Here is a 26047-nt window from a genome sequence, read left to right on the forward strand (position 1 = left end):
TGTGAATGTGTTGTGTGATGGTGCTTCTACTAGGTAGCGCTATAGGAGTAGTAGTAGGAGTAGCATCTCTCTCACACACATTGAATTGCTGCATCATCTGATCGAGTCGGGCTCTCTCTGTAGTCTATAGAGTGGACTCTAGTCTCTGGTCTCAAGGTGAGGCATGTGTACTATATAATTTATTCCTTTTCCTACCTTATGTTTTTCCTTTTCTTGTACCACACTACCCGCTGCTACAAGCTAAGCAAGGCTATCTTTTCCTTTCCCAGATTCTTGAAACTCCTAAGGAAGAAATGGTTTCCCTAGAAATTTTCGGGTGAGTTTATTGTCCAAAAGATGCACTAATTATGTCGCTATGTTTTTCACAATCAAAGCAATTTTCATCTTAGTTTTCATTTCAAGTGGAATGTCTAAGTACACTAAGAAATTACTCATGGAGCTCCCGCAGGACATCCAGTCCCCCTAGGACTTCTTCAGGTTCGGTTCGGTTTCCTGGTAGGCTACCACCTGCTAGTGCCCTCTGTTTTCACAATGTGTTTTCCTTTCTCAGCTTTCACTACTACGGAGTACATATTCTACTAGTATGTTTAGCTTGATGCCAATCTTTAGGTGGTACATTATAGCATTATTACAAGGTCCTGGACTTTTCAGATAATGTCAGTTCGAAATTTCAGTTTGTTTTTGGTTTTCTGATTTCGTAGTGGAGCAGTCAAGAAGTACCCCACGAACAGGATGCTCGGCCGACGGCAAGTTACAGATGGCAAGGTAAAATAAAACCGAATCTTTATAGATTTATCTTCACAAAGATATCGCCATGGCTTTCGGATATTCAACTGAATTGTCTTTCTTATATATAGGGCGGTGAGTATGTGTGGCAAACGTACGAGGAAGTGTACCAGAAGGTCATGAGGATTGGATCAGCCATCAGAAGCTTGGGCGTAGAGCCGGTGAGCGAAGAATGTCTTGTTTGATGTCGCTGTCTATGTTGAGATTTCATCTTATTGACGATTAAGTTGTAACACAATGCAGGAGCAAATGCTGTTGAATTCATCATGGACCATGCTGAGATATCCATTGCATTGGTCTAGGAGAGCAAGATCAAATCTGTAAAAAAAACATTTGCCCCCTTTGAATAATATTATTACGCTCTGCACTGTGGTCTCTGCATCATACTGATTAATATGTTTCCAGTAAAAGCTACATGTGCTTGGGATCCAAGTTACAACAGAACTGGGCCTGAACCTACTAAAATCAATGCTGTTTATTTGAAATTAGTTTTGGAGATCAATGCTACACATAACATTATGTTTACATCTGACAACTCGTTAAATTGTATTTTTCAGATACTAGCAGTAGTCCCTAAGTGCATAGCCCATCTTAGAGGTTAGCTTCCGGAACACAAAATTTCTTATTAAGATGACTAGCTGCTGCTTTATATGATCATTTATGACTTGGTGCATCTTCAGCCATTGTTAGTTTCAGAGATTTTACAAGTGAGATGAAAACTGAAGCTGAGAAATTTGGTGTCTTGCTTTTCTTGGGAAGAATTTTCTTCAATGGTTAGTCTAATTTCTTGTTACAGCTCTTGGGTGCCTAAATGACTACTAGTTCATTATGAATACCATGAGTCCATGACAATGTCGGAATGTTCTGAATAGGGAAAACAAGACTACAAACTTCCTAATAAATGTAAGGAAGATATTTGTACGATCATAATGTGTGGATCTCATTAATTGAACGTATAAACATGAAAATACAGATAAAGGAAGGGCTTGGAGGGCGTATACGCCTCATGATAGCAGGAGCAGCACCTTTGCCAGGGCAAATCGAAGAGTTCATGCGGGTAACCAGCTGCAGCATTATAGTAGAAGGATATGGTAAGAGCTTCAGACGCATCTTACCATGTCTCACTTCAGTTTTATGGATAAAAGTGCACACCAATAGTTCATCTACTAAAATTAGTTGGGTTTCTTAAACTACTTAACAGAACTCTAGTAGTCTACTTACATTCTGGTCCTGCAAACCATGTGGTCTGACTTATCATATTGATATGCAGGGCTCACTGAGAGTTGTGCAGGATGCTTCACATCAATCGCCAATGTTTTCTCAATGATTGGTACAGTTGGCCCTCCTGTCACAACAATCGAAGCACGACTGGAGTCTGTCCCTGAAATGGGCTACGATGCACTGTCAGACATGCCGCTTTTGTGCCCAAGTCCTGATCTATTGATCTCTTAGCTTTAGTCATAACCAATTAATACAAGACTTGTACTATGTATATACATGTCTGTAACTGACTAATCTATATCTTGGACCTATATGGCTCTATGTACTATGATCATCACTTACCTGCTATATATATATATATATATATATATATATATATATATATATATATATATATATATATATATATATATATACCTATCAAGTTGGTGTATGTATTATTTATATAAAAATCAAGTGAATTTGTTCAATGTGATGCCTTCTATATGAGTAAAAGTGGATTTGTCAAATTATTTTAATTGTAATTATATCTATGCAGTTTTGCCGACAGTTTTTTTTGACAGGGTATGGTTTGTAAAATACCTTGGAAATGGTTTGGCCAACATATAAACTGTCGGCAAAGGTCTTAACTGTCGGCGTAGGTCTTAACTGTCGGCAAAGGGTTAACTGTCGGCAAAGGTTTCAACTGTCGGCGTAGGTAGACCGTTTGCCTACACATAAAGTGTCGGGAATTCTATTAACTGTCGGCAAAAGTTTCGCCGACGACTTCTAGCGTGACTGTTTCTAAACTGTCGGCAAAACTTTTCGCGGGAGGTTATATGTCGGCAAAGGTGCCCTTTGCCTACAATAAAAAGTGTCGGCAAAAGCATGTTGTGTTATAGTGCTTGTGCCCGTGGTTTTTTTCTTTCCACCTTGGGAGGGTTTTCCACGTTAAAATCTCGTGTCACATGTGTTTGATCTACTATTTTTCGTCGTTTATATTGCCTATCGTTTATAACAACACTAACATATATAGACTTTCAGAAGAAATTAAGGCGTGCATTCGCCTCTTACTTTGATTTGTTTATGAAACCCAGTATAGATATTGAGGCTCATACAAACACACATATACCCATTTTAGTTATATTATATAAAAAAAATCGGATTGCTCGTGTCGACATTTTCTTTGTTTTCTTTTGCGAATGATTTTCTTTGGTCATTGGTCGTGTATGTAAGAGGGAGAACATGTACCAGCAAATTATTAAAATGAAAGGTATAGTGTGCTGGTCCTATATTATATTATATTATATTATATTATATTATATTATATTATATTATATTATATTATATTATATTATATTATATTATATTATATTATATTATATTATGCAAGTGTACACGCATGCTCACGCGGTCATAACTTTGCGGAGCTAGCTAATAGTGGGGATGGAGGAAATAAGTAAAATGTGCAACTCGTGCTTTGGCACCCGATCCATGCATCGCGTATCTGCCGTCGGTGGATGGCCGAATAATAATCCCACCACCACCAGCAGATTGATGGACACAACACGACAAATTAATATTCAGCCTGTTCGCTTGTTGGTTTCAGTCAGAGCTTATCAGTCAGCCAATAGTATTTTTCTCTCATAATAAACCAGCACTAACCGGGCTTATCAGGCCAGAAACCAACCAGCGAACAAGCCGATTTACTTCATCCGTTCCAAACAACAATATATATAAGTCATTTCAAAGTTTCTAGGCATATATTTTTTTATCATTGCTATTGCTAAATGAATCTATTTACTTAGGAAAGCCATATAATAATTTATAATTTGAAACAGAGGAAGTATGTACATCCATGCGTAATTTGATAAGCTTAGTGAAAACTTGTGAAATGCATGCACGAAGAAACCGCCGATTAATAAACATGGTATTCCCTCTGTTCTAAACTATAAGTCATTCTCGTTTCCTAAGAAATCAACTTTTTTTAAACTTTGATCAATTATATATAAATGAATATTAATATTTATAATATATAATTAGTACCATTAGATAGATCGTTAAATATAATTTCATAATAAACTTATTTGGAGATATAAATGCTGCACGTATTTTGTACAAATCTAGTCAAAGTTAAGAAAGTTTGTCCTGCACGTATCTCATAGCGACTTTCTTTTTGGTACGAATGGAGTAGATGATATAGTTGCAACACAGTACACTATTCATTTCCTGTTGATTTCTCTTTTTAATTTTTTTGTGCAAAAGAATAGTTCAAGCCATAGATACTCGCATGCATGCGCTGTCCTTCATTCTTCCGTACGTATATTTTGTTAGAATTTTAACGTGATTAATCTTGGGGTAGTACGAATACGACACCACGAACCTGAGTCCTGAGGGGTGGTACAACTGCAGCTTTTTCATTTATCCTTTTGTTCTATTCTAGAGAAAAATAGCCAATACAGTTAATTCTCTTTATTCGTACCAATAGAGTCGGTAGCAGCTATCCAAAACGACGACGAGCTCGATTGAGCTTAGGCTCTATATCCAATAGCAAACGAAAGCCGGCCGGCCGTCCAAGTCTCTGCCCGCCGTCTCCACATGGCAAAAATTGTTGACAATTACCAAAAGCAAGCAAGAAGCATGCATGCCAGCACATCATACGCCGACCATGTTGCATTCTACTCCAATTAACCCTCTCGATATCTCCATTACAAAGTTGATGAAATAAGCAACAGACACAGTGTACAACAAAATTTATACATACATACTCCGCCTTGTTCGCACCCAAATTCAGCTGAATTCAGGTTCGCTGCTTTCCTCAAAACCGACTAGCCTGATTTTGGAACTTCCTAAAAATACAAATTATGTTACCACTGAGTTCCTTCTATCAAGAGGATCAAATCAAGATACACATATAAAACACCTAATTTAAAGTCCGGATAAGAGAATTACTCATCTACGAGAAGCAGCCTGTTCGTTTCGGTTTATACGATCGTGGATTATAAGCTGCAACAGTATTTTTCTCTCACATCAAACCAGCCAGCCGTACTTCTGGCTTATAATCCACGATCGTTTCAGCCGAAACGAACAGACTTAAGATCCACACCCATGAACAAAAATAGAGTTGTATTTTGCGATTGATTCGTAAGGGTTTTTTTTAGCCCTAATAGGAAAAGTCCAAGCTTATGACATTCTACAATTATTTTTTATTACAATCTTGTGTGTAACTTATATGTTTTCTAACTAATAAATACTTCAAAAGTTATTATTTTTTTACTGATCAACTAAATCTTATCATAAATGCCATGTTTTCAAAAATAAAATGAATTAACTAGTGTGTAGGTTGCATGGACGCATATTAAATGGTCAATGGATCCTTACCCCCACTCTTTTGTCTAGGTATCTATTTTAATCCAGGTGCGTTGGAGTATTTCATCTAATTCATTTTAACTTATGTCCAAACAACAGACATGCACAACACCTTATTTTTTGGGAGGGGAGGGGGGGATATGCACAATACATATATATAGAGAGAGAGACGGACTGTTCTGTACCGGGCCGCGGAATAAGTTATTCTGTGGCCACTTTGAGTTACGATAATTCCTATACTAATTTACGAGATTATGGTAACTCTCTCATAAGTGATTTACTATAACATTATGATAAGTATCATCTTGAATTATAGTAATCCATGTATCGTAAATGTGTATTGTCATTATCGTAAATTGATACAAACATTATCGTAAAACAAGGTGGCTATAGAATAAGTTATTCTGTGGCCAGCTACAGAATAGCCTTACCGTTATAGTTATATATATATATATATATATATATATATATATATATATATATATATATATATATATATATATATATATAGAACTACTGTTCTGTAGCTGGCCATAGAATAACTTATTCTGTAGCCACTTTGAGTTACGATAATTACTATGTTAATTTACAAGATTATAATAACTCCTTACTAAGTGATTGACTATAACGTTACGGTAAATATTTCCATGTGTTATAGTAACCCAACTATCGTAAATATGTATTGACATTATGGTAAATTAATATATAAAATTATGGTAAATAGAGGTGGCTACAGAATAACTTATTTTGTAGCCGGCTGCTGAATAGTCTCTCCCTATATATATATATATATATATATATATATATATATATATATATATATATATATATATATATATATATATATATATATATATATATATACACACGTAGCACCCGGGTTTTTTTAAAAAATGGGAGCGCACGGCGCATGCATTGAATTAATAGATAGAAATAGAATGGATGATTGTGAAAGCAATGAATGAATTATAGAGAGGGAAGGGCGGCGTAAAATCATGAGTGCAGGGCCTCTCCGTCCAATCCAGAAACACGGAAAGAGAGGCGGCAACGGCAAAAGTCGATCGAATCGGGCCACGTGTGGCGCGCCTGGCCGCAGTTGCTCTGGGTCCCCTGAAATTTGGATGGAATGTGAGAAATAAAAAAAAAACGGCGCCGGCGCCCTCCGGGCCGTGCGGTCCAGCCAAAAAAAATGCACGCACTGCAGCAGGCAGGTCGGTACGGACGACCAAGCCAGAGGCGCGCCGTTGTTTGTTTCGTTGACCTTCTCGCTCCGACCGAGTCTCCGTCCGTCCATCTAGATGGATTAGATGATGAGTCGCATGCGGTCCATGGTGGCCACCAGGTGCCAGCCATGCCGGCAGAGGCAGTGCAGGCCACCCTCCGCTCCAGAACCTATCACGGCCACCTTGCCTCACACAATATAAATAGCATAAAAATCTATTAGTTCAACCGTGGAAACATATGCACCTAGGATGGCATATGTACTGCAAGAAACACTTTTTTGTGAACAAAAACCGAGAGAAAAAACTAAGCAACGAAGGCATAGAGACCCTACCCTTGCCATTATTCTGCCACTCAAGTGTACATAATAACTCTTGTAGATACAAGTTTCTATACTCGCCACCGCCACGATGGCCAGTCTCAAGAGGCATCACGAAATTAGTTGATCACACACTTGAGACTATGGAACCCCACCATCGGGCACCGAACGTCCTGAACCTATGTGGATCACGCTTTCCACCACCCACTGCCGAACCTATATGGATCACATGTGGTCGTCGTCTCCTCCGTCGCCTCAACATCCTTGCTCTAGGCGTTCACGACCAAGGCATTGTCATCCCTACTGACGAGATCCTAACATATGGGTATGTTAAACCTCGGGTCCAATGGTTCCCGAACGATGAAGACCCCCCGACCGACCCCTCCAGAATCGCCCGGGGGCTCAGGGGCTATACCCATCGGGTACGCTCGCGCGCACCCTCTGAGAAGAAACCCGGCCGAGCCTAACTCCACCACGACTTCTGCATGGGGCTCGAGGGCTTGCCCAAGCCCTGAGGCTCCGAATCTACACCAACACTCCGGCCTGGCCCTTGGCTCCTGACCGGCTAACGACGCTAGTCAAGGCCCAGGCGCAAGAAGACACGCCTCGAGATACCGAGGCTCAGGGGCTCCCCAACGCTGCCCCTTTGGGCACGACATTGTCGGCCACTTTCCCAACAAGGTCATGCACGGGGCGTGACACAAAAAGACAAAGCTTCCCCGTGGCCTCCAGGGTCTCAGAGGCCCCTGGGCCCGCGTGTCAGCCCCTGGAGCTGACCTCCTTCACCGCCAAGAAGACTCCAGAAGGTCCACCTGGGGGAGCCCGGTCCAAGCCGAAACAGCCGGACACGCAGAGTGTCAGAACAGAATAGCTAGACGATGCTCAAGGCTTCTTCGGCTCCACGACACTGCCACAGTCCACGGCGCGTCGCTGCAAGGCCCTCCTAGACTCCGGCGCATGTAGACTGTAGACTAGTTCCCCCAAACCACCATGTACCCGATCTATCTCGTTATATAAGGGATAAGATCGGACCTAGGGAGACAATCATCAGAAGACAGATCATTCCACTCCATTCTATCATTTGGCCTCTGCTCAACACTAAGAGCAAGGCAACCTAGAGAGGGGCACCGAGAGCTCCTCCACCGTATCCCATCGTCTTCCTCCTTTCCCATGAGGGGAAGACTCCACTGGCGGCGAGGCAACCTTAGGATTAGCACCGAGCTAACCCTCTACTAAATATCTCTACAACCCTGTTGTAACCCCCTAATTTTGGGTGCTTTTGAGTATAAGGATCATCAGCTGCTGGACGTAGGGCATCGATTGCCCGAACCAGGATAAACCATTGCGTCCTCTCTATGATTCTTGTGTTCTTGAGTCCACCTGAGCCACCGGAGACATGTACTCTGACACTGACTCGAACAACAATGCTTGCCGTGGTTCCTACCCCGCGACAGCTGGAGCGTTAGGTAGGGGGCAAGACATAAGATTTAGACAGGTTCGGCCGTCATTATGACGTAATACCTACATCCTGTGTTCTGATGTATTGCATTAAGATGTATTGATCGTGTCCACTAGGGTACCCCTGTCTCTCCTTATATACTCTGGAGGGGTAGGGTTATAAGAAAAGTAGCCTATTTGGTACTATACAATATCTTGCGGTGCACGTCGAACAGCGCCATGCACTCCTTGATCTTGTGGGCTGGACCACCTCTGATGGTGCGGCCTATGTCTTGTCTTGTGGATACCGGGGGCCATACCCCCACACCTAAACTAAGTGGGTAGTTTGTATTCATCAAAACAGTACCAAATTTTTTGTGAAGGTAGATATTATCATGTAAAGCATACACAAAAAGTTTCATGATTAAAGGATTAATATTTTAACATATAAAAATCAAGGAAGGTGCATATATTAATTAAAGGAGGTAATTTTTAAGCATGCAAAAACTATTGATTTTCATCATTTCATATTTTTCCTAGATAGAGCACATCATGAAGAGGCTACACAAAACTTTTCATAATTTTATCATATTCCTATAATTTATTATCAATTAAACAAGAATTAGCATGGTTAATTATTTTCAGAAATTCGCCGCGGCGACTGGCCAGTTGACCGGCGATTTCTCGCCGGAGGTGAAGGTACCAACGTGACCTACACGAGCTGGCGTACCTACCTAGAGTATCAGTTGACCTCCACGAGCACCATGGCCAGCACAACGGCGGCCATGGTGGCTCGGCGGGTCTCCAGAGTGGCGGAGACGACCGGCGGTGCAGTTAGCAGCGATGGGAAAACCACCAATGACTTCCCCATGCTTACACGAATGCGACGACAGAGCTAAATGATCGAAACAGCACCGGCAGCAGGCTCGCCCGCAGCCATGGCGGCTCGGCGGCGGTTTGCACGGTGGCGCGGTTGCGGTCTCGTCGCTACGGTGCGGTAGAGGTAAAATAGAGAGCGTGAGCATGACCATGACCAGCAGCTCATCCACGATCATGTCTACGCGATCGGTTGAGGCGGGGATGGCACGAACACGGCTTCCGACGTTGAGGGCGGACGCGACGGCGTGATCCGACGGCGAGGGTCACGTTCCGACGCAACCTGTGGATACAAGAGAAAACCGGCGTGCCGATGAGCATCGCGGCATCAAAGTGAAGCTAAAACAACAAATGGCGCGGCGAGAGGAGCTCTGGAGGAAGCTGGCCATGGTGGAGCTATCCATGGCGGCCATGGTGGCGCTGCCGCGATGGAAACGGCTCACGCGGCCAACTCTAACGGTGTGGGCCGATGCGAGAGGGTTGGGGAGAGGCGCAAGGATGGGACGGAGCTACATACGGGAGGAATTGGACGGAGGGCGAGCGAGGTCGACGAATTTGCCAGCGCACTGGAGGAGCATGGCGGCGGAGCTAAGAAGGAAAGAGAAGGATGGCCGGCGGCTAGGGCTTAAAACGGCGAAGGGAGCGGCTGGGAAGCGCCTAGACGTAGCCAGCTGCTGCTCGCGCGTTGCCACCGCGAGCAGGTGCGCGTCCACGCGCTGGGAAGCGGTCACGGAGGCGGTGGCGTGGCGGCGAGCTGGCAGGCTGACTGCTCCTCGGCGTGCACTGTTCATTATCTGAAACCCCCATCTTACTCCCTCTCGTTCTCATGATTTTGCAGAACAACTCGATAAGCGGCCTTCAGCAAAAATGTTCATCTACATGAGATCTTCATCTTTGCTTAAAGGGCCGACATAAAAAGATCAATAGATTTTGAATTCCAATCTAGGGTTTCAGTTTCAGGTTTTGAAATGCAGATTTGGTTAGCAGCTTTTGGGATTTAACTAAGGAACAATCATCTATCAAACATTTTAACCAACTATACATTATCATAGGGCAAGCATAGCATCGAGCAATGGAACAAGGTTTGGACAAATTTTATTTATGAAAATTCATTTAATAATTCACCAAAGTTTGAACTTTAAAACTGAATTTCAGGGACATGCTTAAATGGCTAAGTTTAAAAATCAGTCTTAAATCCATGTTTTGGGCTCCAAATTAAACATGTTTGACTTGAAAACTCTAACAAAGTTTTATTACATATTATAGAGCACACTTTTAACTCCAAAGTTTATTTTATCAAAATTTTAATTGTTTAAGAAAATTCACATATATAAAATCATAAAGTTTCTTATTTGATATTAATGATAGCATTTCATGCAACATATAAAACATAGCATATGCAACACGTGAAACATCACATGTGCAACATAGCAAAGCTATAAACAAAACATCACTTATGCAACATATATGAAACACTACAAAGCAACACATGAAACATCACATGTGCAAGTGTGCAACATGGACATGCTCTTATTGAAACATAAAATGCATTAATGAAACATTACTTGATGATTATGCTTTATGATGCTCATGATTAAGTTTTAACTGCTTTTTAACATCTAGGATGTCACAGCTCAGCACCGAGAGCAAGGCAACCCAGAGAGGGACACCGAGAGCTCGTCCACCGCATCCCGTCGTCTTCCTCTTCTCCGACGAGGGGAAGACTCCACCGGCGGCAAGGCAACCTTAGGATTAGCACCGAGCTAACCCCTACCAAATCTCTCTACAACCCTGTTATAACCTCTCGATTTTGGGTGCTTTTAAGTATAAGGATCATCAGCTGCTGGACGTAGGTCATCGATTGGCCCTAACCAGGATAAACCGTTGCGTACTCTCTGTGATTCTTGTATTCTTGAGTCCACCCGAGCCACCGGAGACACGTACTCTAACACCGACTCGAATGCTTGTCGCGGTTCCAACACCGCGACAGCTGCCTCAAGCCACAGTTCGCCTTCTTCAAATTGGCCTCGAGCCTGACTACCATATATTGAACACCATCTATAAATCGGGCTCAAGCTGCCACCGCCAAGAGCCCCTCGTGCCATCACTGTGCGTGGGAGAGAGAAGAGGTGAGAAAATGTGAGGATTCAGATGAATGTCTAGGATAGGAGAAAATAATAAGGTTCTACCTATATGAGGCTAGTCACAACATATGGTTTATATAATCAACATAAGTTTATACACATACGAGAAAGGATGAAGTTTGTGAACCCTTAGGGTACGGTGTGAATGGTTCGGAGCTCAGCCTGGCTCGCACCTGCCAGCCAGGTTTCAATTCCCAACGCCAGGCTCAGAGCATGCGAGTCATGTGTGTTTGGTTGCTCGCTTCCTTTAGACCCCGTTTAGTTCCACTTTATTTTGCAAAATTTTCAAGATTTTCCGTCATATTGAATCTTTGACGCATGCATGAAGCATTAAATATAAATAAAAAATAAAATTAATTACACAGTTTAGACGAAATTCACGAGACGAATCTTTTAAGCCTAATTAGACTATGATTGGACCCTAATTACCAAATAACAACGAAAGTGTTATAATACCATTTCGCCAAAAAATTTGCAAACTAAACGAGGCCTAGCCAAACTGCATAGTCAGACGATTGATTGATTCAGCCTTTTACTACGCACTCAGAGACAGAAAACGACACAAGCGTTCGTGCTGCACCCCGTCGGCCAAGCTCGCCAGAAACCGATGAAGCGATTTTCGCTTTTGTGGAGCCATGCATGTTGAAAGCTGTCGTTTGCACCAACACGTAACGTAGCTAGGTACTGTTCATTGCAAACAAACGACCAATTAACTGAACGTTGCGAACAGGCTTGCCCATATACTACATGTAACCAATCACACCCTTAGAGTTGCAAACAGCTGTGCCGCCATGTCCTACGGTGGTTCCATCTTCTAAACTACAGTCCTCGTCACATCAGATGTTTGACACTAATTTACAGTATTAAATAGACTAATTACAAAACTAATTACACATATTAAGACTAATTTACGAGACAGATCTATTAAGACTAATTAGTCCATGATTTGACAATGTGGTGCTGCAGTGAACATGCGCTAATGATAATTAATTAGGCCTAATAGATTCGTCTCACAAATTATTCTACATCTATGTAATTAGTTTTATAATTAGCTCATGTTTAGTCCTCCTAACGAGCATGCAAACGTCTGATGTGACAGGGATTAGACTTTAACCACGAGATCCAAACACCCCTAAGTTAACTCTGGTACTAAAATATAGAGTGCACTACGTATATGTTTTTTAAAATTAATGGTCAAAGAACTTATACGACATATTATAAAGAAAAAGATGCATATTAGTCCTATATAAAAAGACCAGTGACATATTTTATGCTGGAGGGAACAAAACAGTATATGTTGAAACTGAAACTTCTGGATCGTATCGCGCGCAACGATTTCAGAAAAATTGTGTGCAGGCAATCGATATGATAGGACTGGACGGCGCGGCACTCAGATCACGCTCGGCCGCCGGAACCGGAACGCAGGGAATGGCCGGCGGACGGCGGTGGACTACTGAGTGTACGTACGTGGACCGCCGGCCGCCGGTCAATATAGGCCGGAATAGGAGCAGCACCACCCACCGTACGTAGTCCACGTCGCCTCCTCCCTCGTCCCTCCTGATCGAAACAGGAAAACACTGTTTTCCTAGACCTGGCTACACGCCTACGTACACCAGAATTTATTTTTTTTTGTTTATGTGCTGGATGATAGCGGCTCCGCAACAAACCAACAAACAAAACTGGTCACGTTCGCTTCGCTGAAATGATTTGTTGTGAGAGAAAAATACCGTTTTCACTAAAAAGTATGGATTATAAAAGAAGCAAAGCAGAGCCAATATATATAAAACATTTCGAGAAAAGGACAAATATGAAGATCGCATGCATCCGTCTAGGTCTACGTATGTCCAAATAGAACGTGTACACTCAAATCTTTATATTTTTTCCCTGCTACGTAAATACGTAGAGAGCCAATATAGTATTATTACACCCGTGAGTTTTATTGTCCATAATCAGATTTCATACATTTATCTAGGTATGCATGGTGTGTGCACGAGCTAGCTAAGATTTGAGCATCTTCAGTAGTTTCTCCAAATAATCACTTGGTAAATTAATGTTTTCCAAATTGCTAAAAATGTTAGAAGCATATTCGTTGACTCTCTTCGACTCCTAAAAGATAGAAAGGTAATTTTGCTTCAAAAATCTCAGCCGATTCTTAAACCACAATAACCACTTGCATCAAGCTAATGCTAATTTATTCTAGGCTTCGTTCACACCGCTAGACCGCACCACGTCATTGTTCTCCACTCGTGGGAGCTTAGCTAGGTAATTGTGAATTTGTATCTCTCGTGCCAATTGCATTATATTATTAATTTGTTATCTAGTGCTCATCACTGCATGCTCCAAGTGGACTCTGGTTTTTGTTTTTTTTTTAAAAAAATGAATGATTCCAACTTTAATCTATCACTTCATTCCACTTGAGCCTCTTCTGGAACACGAGCTGCTTTTTTCTAACTAGTCTTATGTTTTTCTCTGAAATTTATGCATGATTCTTTTGAAATAATACTCCATCTGCATTCCAAAGGTGCTTCGTGGTGGGTGGGGAGAATACCGCTGCCAAGACAACGTGAATAAATCACACTACTACTAGTACAAGTTAGATAATAATTAGGACAGCTAGCTAACAACGGAATCGCTTTAGGCAAATTAAAGCCAAGACTTTGGGTAATTAGCTAGTAATTGATCAAGCACGAGTTGTGGAAAAACGTTGCTTCCTTCGTTCCATATGGGTGACAGCCAGCTGCGTGCTGAATACTTGCTTAATTGGAGGCATGGAGGTAGCTAGCAAAACAAAGTGCGGCAAGCATCTGGAAAATGTATATAGCTATGGACGATGACGGTTAGTTATTGTCACCGAATCCGAATATAATCGTCGCGAGCACGACAAGGCGATTACTATATATATAATCATCATTTAATTAGTGATGAGCGAGATGATGAGTTGCGCTAAACCTTGCATATATGCATTGCACACCCCTTACATATATTAGTAAAAGTTTAGAATTTGTTCCGATGACATGTACGTAACAATGCAAATTAATTGGGGCCCTGAAAATGGCTGCCTGCCAAGAAGTTGACTTTGTATCTCGACATGTACGAAAAGTAGAGCCAATTAGCATGCACGCACGCTAGACAACTTGTTAGGAGCGGTCTTAGACGTCCGATTTTGGATGCTTAGAGCTCGGATCCTTTGCTATGGTTGGGAGGTTGTTTTTGATCGACTTGCTCATTTTCCGTGAGGGAAAATGTGGATATTTTCTGAGATGTCCAAATCAACAACAAAAAAAGGGGGGGGAGGGGGGGTTATGTAGAGTGCGTTGTTGGTACGTGTTGGATTATGTATGCATTATAGAAACTGTAAGATGTGCAGGGCTGTTGTTTGTTTTTACTTTTTTGAGCTGTAAATTACAAACATAGGTGAAACAAACTGGGTCTGAACCTAGCTAACACCAATTCAGTGTAGACGCTTACACACTTTCTTTAGGACACGTGTAACTGTACGGTAATTGACCACGTACACCAGCAGGCGCGCGGCAATCCTTTATACTCCTATATAGCCTCGCCTTTTTGACTGTGTATTAAGGCTAGCTTTTGCACACGGTGCCCTTTACCTTTCGGTTTTGTATATGAATCGAACATTAGCTTTATCGTTAATTAATAAATACGCTAGTACTACCATCAGATCAGACTAATTAATTAACAGCAGCAGCAGCAGCTACTCGATCGTCGGCCGGTGTAGTAGTAATAGTAAAGAAGAAATTGTCAGCATGCAGTCAGTCTGAAACAGGGCGGAGACGATGCAGCATTTCGGCCATATCATCATGTTGATTCTGTTGACGACTTTGATAGCGACGAGCGAGGGTGATGATTTGATTCTGACCGGTCATGCATGCATGCATGGGCCAATTAATGTTTTGCTTCCAGTGAGGGAGCTAGCTGGCTAGCTGTCCATGCACGGAACGGAACGGACCGGGTCGGATCGGATCGGAGCCCAGCCGCGTCCGTGGCTCCGTCGCTACTCGGTCGGTCAAACCCCCACCCCACACGGACGAGACGACCGCCGCACCAGCCGTCGGCGTCGCCTAGCCTAGCTAGCTCCTCCTTCCCTATCCATGATCTCCGACCTCCCCTTCCCTCCAGCTGGAGCTGCATGCCTATATAAACCCCAGCGCCATGCACCACCTCTCCTCATCCCATCGACCACCAAGCAACACCAGCAACTACTACTAGCAGCAGCAAGCGACCTCCCTCATCGAGCGATCACCGTCTTTGCATATACATACACCAACATCTTTGCGGCAAGCATAGGTATAAAATGGACGCCGTAGCGGCGGCAACGGGTGGCGCCATGGCGATGGCGGCGGCGGCGGTGCTGCTGCTCTGCGCCTTCATCTACGCGGCGTGGCTAGCGCCGGCCGCGGCAAGGCGCCGGCTCCGCGGGGCGGGCTTCGACGGGCCCCGCCCATCCTTCCCCTTCGGGAACCTCCCCGAGATCACGGCCTCGCTGCAGGCCTCCGCCGCCGCCAAGAAGCCGTCCTCCTCCTCCTCCGCCGTCTCCAGCGACATCCACGGCGCCGTGTTCCCCTACTTCGTCCGCTGGCGCGAGTCGTTCGGCAAGGTGTTCGTGTACTGGCTGGGCACGGAGCCGTTCCTGTACGTGGCGGACCCGGAGTTCCTCAAGGCCGCCACCGCCGGCGCGCTGGGCAAGCGATGGGGGAAGCCCGACGTGTTCCGCCGCGACCGCATGCCCATGTTCGGCCGCGGGCTCGTCATGGCCGAGGGCGACGAGTGGGCGCGCCACCGACACATCATCGCGCCGGCCTTCTCCGCCACAAACCTCAACGTACGTATAGTCGTTGATGTTGCCCTGCTTGTGTTGTGCACCACTTTGCATTGTCTTCTTCTGCTAGCAGCTGCTTTGAGATCCGTGCTCCATCTCCATGCATGCACTGGTGATGCACCGATGCTGATGCTGATGGTGACGGTATGCAGGACATGATCGGGCTGATGCAGGAGACCACTGCCAAGATGTTGGCCGAGTGGACCGACGCGGTGGCACCGTCTGCCGGCGGGGCCGTCGTGGACGTGGAGCGGAGCGTGGTCCGCAACGCCGCCGAGATCATCGCCAAGGCGAGCTTCGGGGTGGCGGACGACGAGGCCGGCGCGCGGGTGTTCCGGAAGCTGCAGGCCATGCAGGCGATGCTGTTCCAGTCCAACCGCCTCGTCGGTGTGCCGCTGGCGCGCCTGCTGCACGTGCGAAAGACCTACGACGCGTGGCGCCTGGGCCGGGAGATCGACGCGCTGCTCATGGAAATCATCGACGCGCGCCGCCGGCGCCGAGCAGCCGGCAGCGGCGACAAAGGCGGCAAGGACCTGCTGTCGCTGCTGCTGGCTGGCACGGAGGCCACGGCGGGTGCCGAGCGGCGGCTGACGACGCGGGAGCTGGTGGACGAGTGCAAGACCTTCTTCTTCGGCGGGCACGAGACCACGGCGCTGGCGCTGTCGTGGACGCTGCTCATGCTCGCCGCGCACCCGGACTGGCAGGACGCGCTGCGGGAGGAGGTGGCGCGCGAGGTCGGCGACCACCAGAACCTCGACGCCGCCGCGCTTGGCCGCCTCACCAAGATGGGGTGGGTCATGAGCGAGGTGCTGCGCCTCTACCCGCCGTCGCCCAACGTGCAGCGGCAGGCGCTGGAGGACGTGGCGGCGGAGGGCAAGTCGTCCGTCGTCATCCCGCGCGGCACCAACATGTGGGTGGACGTGGTGGCCATGCACCACGACGTGGAGCTGTGGGGCGCCGACGCCCACGAGTTCCGGCCGGAGCGGTTCGGCCGGGACCCCGTGCAGGGCGGGTGCCGCCACCGCATGGGGTTCCTCCCCTTCGGCTTCGGCGGCCGCATCTGCGTCGGCCGCAACCTCACCGCCATGGAGTACCGCGTCGTGCTGGCCATGCTGCTGCGCCGGTTCCGGGTGTCGGTGGCGCCCGAGTACCGCCACGCGCCCAAGATCATGCTCTCGCTCAGGCCCTCCAACGGCATCCAGCTCCACCTCACGCCGCTGGTGGAGGTGGTGGACCACGCTGCTGCTGCTGCCGCCGCCGCCGATACGTCATCATCGGCCTAGCTAATACCTAGCTTAGCTGATCATCACAATATCTAGCATGCCTACTTTATTAGCTAATAGCTGCAGGAGTACAAGTTGTGCTCCACTTAATTACTATAGATAAATAGATATATAGATATCATGAAACGAATTAATTACATATTATATATATATAGGCAGGTTGTTTTTAGCATAATATATATAGGCAGGTTACACTAGTGCTCGAGTGATTTATATAATAGGCACGTGAGGAGCATGAGCATCACTACACGTACGCGTATGCAGCTGCTAGCTAGTTAGCTCCTAAATAAAATGGATGCTTGTTTTGTATCCCTACTAGTTGCATATATACACACTCGCAGTACGTACGTACAAAGTGGTTCCCGCTAATATGTACGTATGTACTTTCATAAACAATATATTACTTTGATCCTTTTGTTTATAAATATATGATGCCATTGCCTTTTTTTTCCATCGAAATGTTGACCGATGATATCATTTATTCAATTAATTAGCTAATTAAAAATGAAAGAGAGTGGCTTTCTCCAAAACAAGAGGGTGAAAACGGTACCATATCATTAGGCAGGCATATTAAGCCAGCTCTTGATCTTAGTGTAAGCCTTTGCGTTCCTCTGCTCAGCTGGCGTGCGGCTGTACGTACGTGCTGGCTGACTTCCATTCATCAGTTGAATGCATGAAATTGATATCGATGCCAGCCAGCCCCAGCAGCTACTGGTTCAATAAGAAACTTCTTATTGAGTTGATCAAATCTCCGTCCTCTCTATAAACATGCGTGCATGCACATCTTTTGTTTGGTCCAACCCCAACACCCCAGGCAAAGTAAAGTTGACTGACGCTGCTGCTGGTCTACGTACGTACGTGCTGGGTTCGGAGGGCGCGATCAAAATGCTTACCGTACGGGCAGTCAATGTAAAAACATGGAGCCTGCCGTGGTGGTTTTCTTCGGCTGGTCGCCGTCGTGCTTCAAAACCTCATCATGCTTCTTCTTCGCTCTGTGCTGCCGTGGAAAAATTTGCAAAAATGACACTCGAAAGATTGACTACTTGATTATGATGACACTCGGGTGGATGATAAATAGGTCCATCTATATCTATGAATGTGGGTCTAGTGTCAAATCTGCAAACGACCGATATTTCGAGTCATATTTTCGTGCGACCAGCTAATATGTACCCATATATATGCTACATACCCTCTGTTTTAAAATAAAAAGTTTCTTTAAACTTTTCATACAGATTAAGGATGCTGAAAAAAACGAGAAAGTAAAATCTACCCCAACCCTAAGGGCATGTGAGTATTTTGGTGCATGCACATCCAACGGTTCATAGTGGGAGAGCATATATATACCTTTATATAAGAGCAAAAAAAAATACATTTTCAACAAAAGACAGCTATTCTCATCTCCTTCCCTTTTCTATTCCACGGTATCTAGTATATCTTCTGAAAAAAAACCAGCTGTTATTAAGTGCAGGTAGCAATGGATGGGAGAAGCGATGAGGACACAAGAGACAATTTTTTTAAAAAACAAAAATCCTCCACTACAAAAAAAAAAGATAAACAAGGGAGAAGCGATGAGGACACAAGAGACAATTTTTTTTTAAAAAAAAACTCCACTATAAAAAAATAAACAAGGGCCCATCCGGGTTCGAACCGGAGACCTATTGATCTGCAGTCAATTGCTCTACCACTGAGCTATGGACCCGATGATGCCTTGGTGTCGATTGATGTCTTTTCTCAGTCCTTGCATTGACAGACCCACGATGTGCATCAGGCCGGACAGTACGTACTGACGTAAAACGGCGACAGTCAACGCCGTCGTCCTCGTGCAGGAATGTATCACTCTCCTTCTTCTTCTTCTTCTTCTTCTTTCTTATCCCAAGTTAGAACTGACTGGGATTGAGATAGATAACGTTGACCACCAAAGCTGACATCCTGCATTTCCCGGCAATGCAACGCAACCCAACCCGTACGTCTCGTCTCGTCTGTCTGTCTGTCCCCCCCTTCGTAGTTCGTTCCAAACTTTGAAATTCTCCGATTCGATTCGGTTCAACCTTTGGTTAGTTTGGCCTAATGATGACTAATGAGTGAACAAACGCGTTGGCCGGCCGCTCACTAGTACTCCGTAGCTAGCTTTTTCTCCCGGCCGGTTTCCTTTTCTTACCTCTTTGCTTTGCCCTTTGGCTCGTGCACGACAGGAGACCTCCTCCTTCAGTTTCAGTCCGAGTCCATTTTTGAATTTTGATTTCATTTCATTTGACTAACCATGCACAGCATTTGCCCACCAAACCTAGCCTCTTCTTTGGTCGTTGCTTCTCCCACATACACACACACACGCACGCACGCACGCACGTCAAGATCAAATCCAATCCCATGTTCCCAATCCCACTCACTCGCCTTTTTTTGGAGTCTAAAGTTCGGACCGTCCGTCCGACCCCAAGATGTCAACTGATACGTACTCATGCAATTCTCATAAACAATACCAAGCACGTTCTAAAGTTTGACTAAATCTATATAAAAATGCAATAATTTATTATACTAAATATCGTTAAATTAACCATGCAATATACTTTTCACAGATCACAGTATATCTAACTATATAGACTCATAAATGCTAACAATATTTTCTATAAACTTCATTTTATCAAACTTAACAAAGTTTGACCCAATATAAACCCAGAGTTGCATAATCCTTTTTCGGAGACAAGGCCATACATGGACTACAATGACCCATCCATCCGCCTCCAAGAATTCCAAGCCTCTCTTCTTCCAAAAGTAGCATATACCACATATATTAACATAACACCATCTTTAGGTGGCAAAGCATCTCCCATTATCTCATACAACAACATCCCAAGTACAATATCACATCACAACAATACCATATATGATATGCTCGGAGTTCTGAGTTTCCTAAACCACAGCAAAGCCTACAACAAAGTTGTTAGTACATGCATGCTGTGTGTCCGAGGAGGAGGATTCCATTTGTTCCGAGGAGGAGCCTTATCCACCCACCCAACCAGATGCAACGACCGCTACCCTACTACTCGCGGATCGAGTTGATATCGATGTTGGGAGTTCTCGAGTCCATCTGCCGCATCATGCCCGATGCCCACCCGCCGCTCATCGCAGGAGGAGGGCCCATGCTGCTGTGCTCTGCAAGTGCCATCGCAGGGGCCACCTCTTCGTCGCCGGCGTTCGCCTCCTCAGGCTCCATGTCCGCCTCGGCATTCGCCTTGTTCTTCTTCGAACCTCCGTACATGAAGCTCCCCACTATCACCTGCAACAATGCAAAACCAGTGCGTAAGAAACAACCCAACCACCACAACAGGTGGTCCATGAACGGTGGCCATGGTCCCTTTTCTTTATGCAGATGACACAACAACCAAACCATATGACAGCAAAATTATAATACCGACAGTATATTCATATACAGTATACTACTTCACAAAAGGTCAGATGATCTCTTCTATCACACTCACCTGAACTGTTCCAGCTGCTGTCAGGACTCCACCTACACTCCCACCAATAACCCTGTGGTCAGGACCACACAAAGCTATGCAAAGCCCTCCACTTCGGGTACGTGTGCCACCATCGTCAAGCACCAAGTACGACCCAGAAAGGCACAAGATCTCAAATCGACCCTGCCAAATCAACAATAAAGCATAAGGGTACAAAACTAAATGAGAACAATATAATTGAAGTATACATGAATAGTTCCATAAAAAAAGCATCATGCAAAGTATGGCCTGTACTGCAACCTAAAACAAGGATAACAACCACCTTGGACTGAAAGCAGACGTTCTCAGCATACTCAACTAATTAAGAGAAAATATGCAAACACATGCCTCCTTTTATGATTTATTTTTCCCCTTTTGATAGCAATACTTCAGCTGTAACATGCAAGCAATCCAACTATCTAGGCAAATCCTACCAGGAAACCTTTTGCTTAATTTGCACAGTGGGCAAACATTTATATTCAAATATGCAACAAGAATCTCACTCAAAAAAAAATGCAACAAGAGAAGAACAAAACACATGCATGCAGTAGTTTTTAGGCAAATGATAACCAACCGCGACATACCTCATATGTGACCACACCCCCAGAGTCTGAATCCTGGTGAAGGGTTGCTGTAGAAACAGCTCCAGTCGCTGAGATGATGCACACTGCCCTTGGGCCTTGTTGTGAGAAGGCCATTATTCTGGCAGCAACGTCCTGCACAGACAGGAAAGCTATAGTCAATCTATAATCGGCACCCCCATGGTTGGCATTTACCAGAGTTAACAATTGCCACTATAGCAACCGCCAACCAGATAGCAGCATAAATACAACAAGAAGAACAAAGCCTTTTAGTGATTTAGTCCCAAGGTTATTCTCTAGTACTAGATAGCAACATATATCAATAAGAAAAAGACTATTCTCAAGTAGATAACCCACAAAGTTGAACTGCGATTTAACCAAGGTGAGCTGGGACCAAGACCTTGTAGGCACAAAAGTTTTCACTTTTAAAAGAAAACCATAGGTGCATTGGATTTCAAGGATAGAGGATTTTATTAGATATATGACATTAGGTGTATGATTGCCATGATAATACAGCCGAAGGCATGAAGTGTCATTGTAAGTGTCACATCAAGCAGCTTCTGAGGGCAGAATGCTAATGATGCATCATCAGCAAGTCCTATTATATAGAGACATTAGCTTGCATGATGTAACAATGATGCTAAATCAGCTGCAACCATCCCACATTACAACCTCCTTCAATATCAATGGTAAATTCCTCATTTTACAGCTAACAAAATGACAAGAGGGTACCACAAAAGCTAAAAGGCAAGTTTTATAGAACGGCGATTAGACTGGCTATGTTGTATGGAGCAGAATATTGGCCTACAAAGATTCAACATGTTCAACAACTGAGTGTTGCAGAAATGCGTATGTTGCAATGGATTTGTGGTCACACAAGAATGGACCGATTTCGGAATGATGATATACGTGATCGCCTAGGGGTAGCACCAATTGAAGAAAAGCCTGTCCAACATCGGTTGAGGTGGTTTGGCCATGTCCAAAGGAGACCTTCAGAGGCACCAGTGCATTGTGGAGTCCTAAGCCAAGCTAATAATGTGAGGAGAGGTAGAGGAAGACCGAAATTGACATGGGGGAGGCAATAAAAAGAGATTTGAAAGCTTGGGATATACCTAGAGATCTATGTTTCAATAGGAGTGCTTGGAAAGCAGCTATTGAAGTGCCTGAACCGTGACTAGGGGCTCTTGGTGGGTTTCAACTCTAGCCTACCCCAACTTGCTTGGGACTGAAAGGCGATGTTGTTGTTATTGTTGTTGTTGTTGTGACAGCTAACAAAATGGCTGTAACCTAATGTATAGCGGTAATATAGAAGCTGCTAAATGCCACCAGTGAGTTGAAAACAACAAATACAATTGACCACCAAAGAAGAGTTCGCTACACTACCTCCAGATTCATCTGGCATTGTCTATTCAGATACCACATCTAACAGATGCCCTTTTATTACAGCAGGAAATTAGTTGGGTATGCACACTGGGTATTTGGGTAAACCAGATACAGTTTGAAGGTAATTGGCAGCATCAGACACAAACCATCACCACCCATCACTCATGCCACTACGCAAACAAGAAGTCCCACTCCCACATAGCAATCATGCATAAATCAACAATGGGTGCAAGCAACCCTTTTGGAAACTAATCATCAGTTAGTGTTCATTGAAACTTACCTCTCCTGGTTGAATAATAATCACATGAGGAGTAAAACCAGTTCCAACAGAGCCAAGAAACCACTTTCCTAAACAAGACAATAGAATTTCATCAGACGACAAATACACAAAATCAGCAGTTCATGCATACAAAAAAAAAGGAACGCAAAAGAACAAAAAAGCTAGTTAGGAAAAGGGTCCACTTCTTTCTTTTTCTTTTGGGAAGAGACAAGGTAGTAAAAGAGGTCAACTGCTTGCTTAACATAACAGAGCCAGCAGACAATATAAAATATGTTGTCAATTCAAGACCGTTGAATTCATGATCTCAATTTAGAAAAACGACAAAAAAAAGGTGCCTAAACGACATGTCAGGACCTACTCAAATTCAGAGTAAAATCCCGAATAGGTCGTGCAACAGATACGTAAACACAACAGAACACGAGGGGATTGTATTTGCCATGATGACAGTTATATATTCCAGAGGGCAATAGGTGAATAACAGCCTAGCAATCATGGGGAAGACAGGCAGTGGATGTAACGTAAGAAACAAACCAAAAGCACAGGTGCGACAGAACACATTAATCAGAGTTGATCCAGTTGCTAGATAGAACATATAAAGCAAGCTAAGTCCAGTATTCATCTTAATAGAATAATATACAATGTGTCTGGATTCATCATTCAAGGAAGGTCCAACATAACACAACAGCCAGAGCATACACATACCCAAGAAGCAATGCGATCATGCGAAAAGTTATCCGTTACAGAGATTGAAACGTACCATTAATTGCCTAGCACATTTCACTCAGTTTCACAAATAAAGTACATATAAGCCATATGAATTGATTAATATAATGCATACGGTATGTAAGTGAAATTACAAGGCCATGGAAGCTCACCAAGCGAAGCCAACTGTTGCATCTTTCCAGAGCCAGGTGGCCGCCCCCTGCCACGTTTCTCTGATGGCGCGCCTGAACCTGAACCCCCTGATCCCCCCGACCCAAATCCAGAACCTGGAGTGCAAACCATGGTTCCCATCCCCGGGATGGACGAGTGAGGCGTCGATGACGAAGAGGGTGATAACCCGAGAGTCACCGACCCATCAGGCTTATACTTCCTTGGCCTACCCCGCTTCTTCTTCACCTGCTCATCCTGGCCAGGCCCACTCCCCTGATCCCCCTTAACATCGGCGCTCACGGCCGCACCCATGCCAATGTCCATACCACCGCCGCCGGAGCTGGAGCCACCACCAGCGCTGTGCTGCGCCACATGATGTGAGGCCTCGATATGGTGGTACCCCGGCCCAATGTGGGGACCCCCAACATGCGGGGTCCGGAATGCGTACCCCGCAGAGACAGCGTCAAGATGCTGCCTGTACCCGCTGGGAGGCGGGCCGTGGAGCCCCGCCGAGTGGCCGGGGACACCAGGCGCCCCGATGCCCCGGTGCTGCGCGTAGAACGACGAGAAGTTGGGCCCCGACGCCACCGTGGACTCCCTCCCGTCCATTCATAGGAATGGGCAGCGCCGCCACCCACCGATACGCAGGTGGGGGGCAAGCCTAGTTGCAAGGAACGGCACAAAGGTGGCGACTTTGTCTCACTGTTCGAGATCAGATGCTCCCGAAAGGTATTGGAGCGAGCAAATGGACGCGAGAATCTCAACTCTGAGGATCTTGCCCTCCCCCCAGGAACTCTCGCGCAAAACCGCAGTTGCTTGTGGTGGCGGGACGAGGCGAGATCAGATCGAGGAACGAGAGATCTCAAGAAAGCGGTGGGATTTCCGGAGACGGAAGGAATGGGACGCGAGGCATGGATGAGGGAAAAAACACAATCTTTGCGACAAATGGCCGGAGCGAGAAACGGAGGGCTTTCGGTGGAGACCGACCCTCTGAGACGAAGGGTGGCGGCGCCGGAGGGTTGGGTGGCTCGCGCTGGGATCTGCTCGGCGGCGGGTGGGAAGGGGCCGATCCGATCGGGAATGGCGATGCGGAAATGGGGCGCTAAAACCCTAGAGATGGGGGCTGACGGAAGGAGCGAGGGATCAGACTCAGAGGAGGGGAGGGGACGGAGAGTGCGGGAGGAGGGAGAAGGATTTTCTGTGAGAGGCAGAAAGAATGGCACATCGCTACTCACTGTGACTTTGATCATGTGACTTCAGTGTGGTGGTGAATCACACCAATCGTGGAAGTGTTAAGTTATGGTTCAAATAACATGGGCTGATCATGTGACTTCAGCGTGGTGGTGAATCACACCAATCGTGGAAGTGTTGAGTTATGGTTCAAATAACATGGGTTAGGAGGCGGCCAAAGCAAATTGCCTTAATATATTAGAATAAGGTGATTTTATCGCTCTAACCGTTAGTTTGGAAAACTCAAATTTTCTTAGAATCTTTTTTCCAGGATGAGCAAATCATGGGATGTCATTTGAATAAGACATTTAGTTATCTGTGGGAGGTTTTCCCTCCCTGGGTTTGGCTCCCCTTCCTTCCAAATTAGGCTAAAAATTGTCATCGAGATTGTAAGGTAATCTTAGATTTTCGCTCTACCTCTACTAGACATTTAAGGTTAATTTCGCCTATCACAATGTTTTCAAACTTCTTTTACTTTAACTAGCAATGTCTATAAAAGTATGAGGGTCTTATATTAAATAAAAGATAATATGTTTTAGGAATATTTTGCACCTTCATATAAGAGTCTACATCTTATAAACCTGCGGCACTATGATCAAGAAAGGCTAAGGATCGCCAATTTTTATCTAATCACCGCTTCCTCCTTAATATATAGGTGTCTGTTCACCTTCCTGAGTAACCGGTTGCTAATTCCATAATAACACCGTCCAAAAAGTTGTTATCGCATATGGCAG

The 26047-nt window shown here is 44.8% G+C and overlaps 2 protein-coding genes and 1 non-coding gene across 3 annotated transcripts; 1 reads left to right on the forward strand and 2 right to left on the reverse strand.

The window, feature by feature from the left end:
- Positions 1-15558: 15558 nt before the first annotated feature.
- On the forward strand, positions 15559-17918 carry LOC136475255 (cytokinin hydroxylase-like). The gene is made up of 2 exons (XM_066472806.1): positions 15559-16192; positions 16342-17918. The coding sequence occupies exons 1-2, from the start codon at positions 15665-15667 to the stop codon at positions 17470-17472; spliced, it is 1659 nt and encodes a 552-aa protein (XP_066328903.1). The 5' UTR covers positions 15559-15664; the 3' UTR covers positions 17473-17918.
- Positions 17919-19099: 1181 nt separating this feature from the next.
- Positions 19100-19171, reverse strand: TRNAC-GCA (transfer RNA cysteine (anticodon GCA)). Its single transcript has one exon. It is a non-coding gene; the product is annotated as a tRNA-Cys (tRNA).
- A 1071-nt stretch (positions 19172-20242) lies between these two features.
- Positions 20243-25285, reverse strand: LOC136475256 (AT-hook motif nuclear-localized protein 9-like). Its single transcript, XM_066472807.1, has 5 exons — positions 24086-25285; positions 23211-23278; positions 21551-21682; positions 20949-21110; positions 20243-20746 (listed from the first exon to the last, which is right to left on the reverse strand). Exons 1-5 carry the CDS (start codon positions 24690-24692, stop codon positions 20510-20512), a joined length of 1206 nt encoding a protein of 401 aa, XP_066328904.1. The 5' UTR covers positions 24693-25285; the 3' UTR covers positions 20243-20509.
- Between the last annotated feature and the right edge of the window lie 762 nt (positions 25286-26047).

The sequence above is a fragment of the Miscanthus floridulus genome, chromosome 8 (genome assembly GCF_019320115.1).
Source record: "Miscanthus floridulus cultivar M001 chromosome 8, ASM1932011v1, whole genome shotgun sequence".
NCBI classification, from domain to species: domain Eukaryota; kingdom Viridiplantae; phylum Streptophyta; class Magnoliopsida; order Poales; family Poaceae; genus Miscanthus; species Miscanthus floridulus.

What these genes read in the sequence shown, in the direction of transcription:
- LOC136475255 (XM_066472806.1), top strand. Translation starts at nt 15,665, where the DNA reads ATGGACGCCGTAGCGGCGGCAACGGGTGGCGCCATGGCGATGGCGGCG. An exon ending in TCTCCGCCACAAACCTCAAC is followed by an intron (nt 16,193 to 16,341) that starts GTACGTATAGTC and finishes GACGGTATGCAG; the next exon opens with GACATGATCGGGCTGATGCA.
- LOC136475256 (XM_066472807.1), bottom strand. Translation starts at nt 24,692, where the DNA reads ATGGACGGGAGGGAGTCCACGGTGGCGTCGGGGCCCAACTTCTCGTCG. An exon ending in TTATTATTCAACCAGGAGAG is followed by an intron (nt 21,683 to 23,210) that starts GTAAGTTTCAAT and finishes CTGTCTGTGCAG; the next exon opens with GACGTTGCTGCCAGAATAAT. An exon ending in CAGCAGCTGGAACAGTTCAG is followed by an intron (nt 20,747 to 20,948) that starts GTGAGTGTGATA and finishes GCATTGTTGCAG; the next exon opens with GTGATAGTGGGGAGCTTCAT.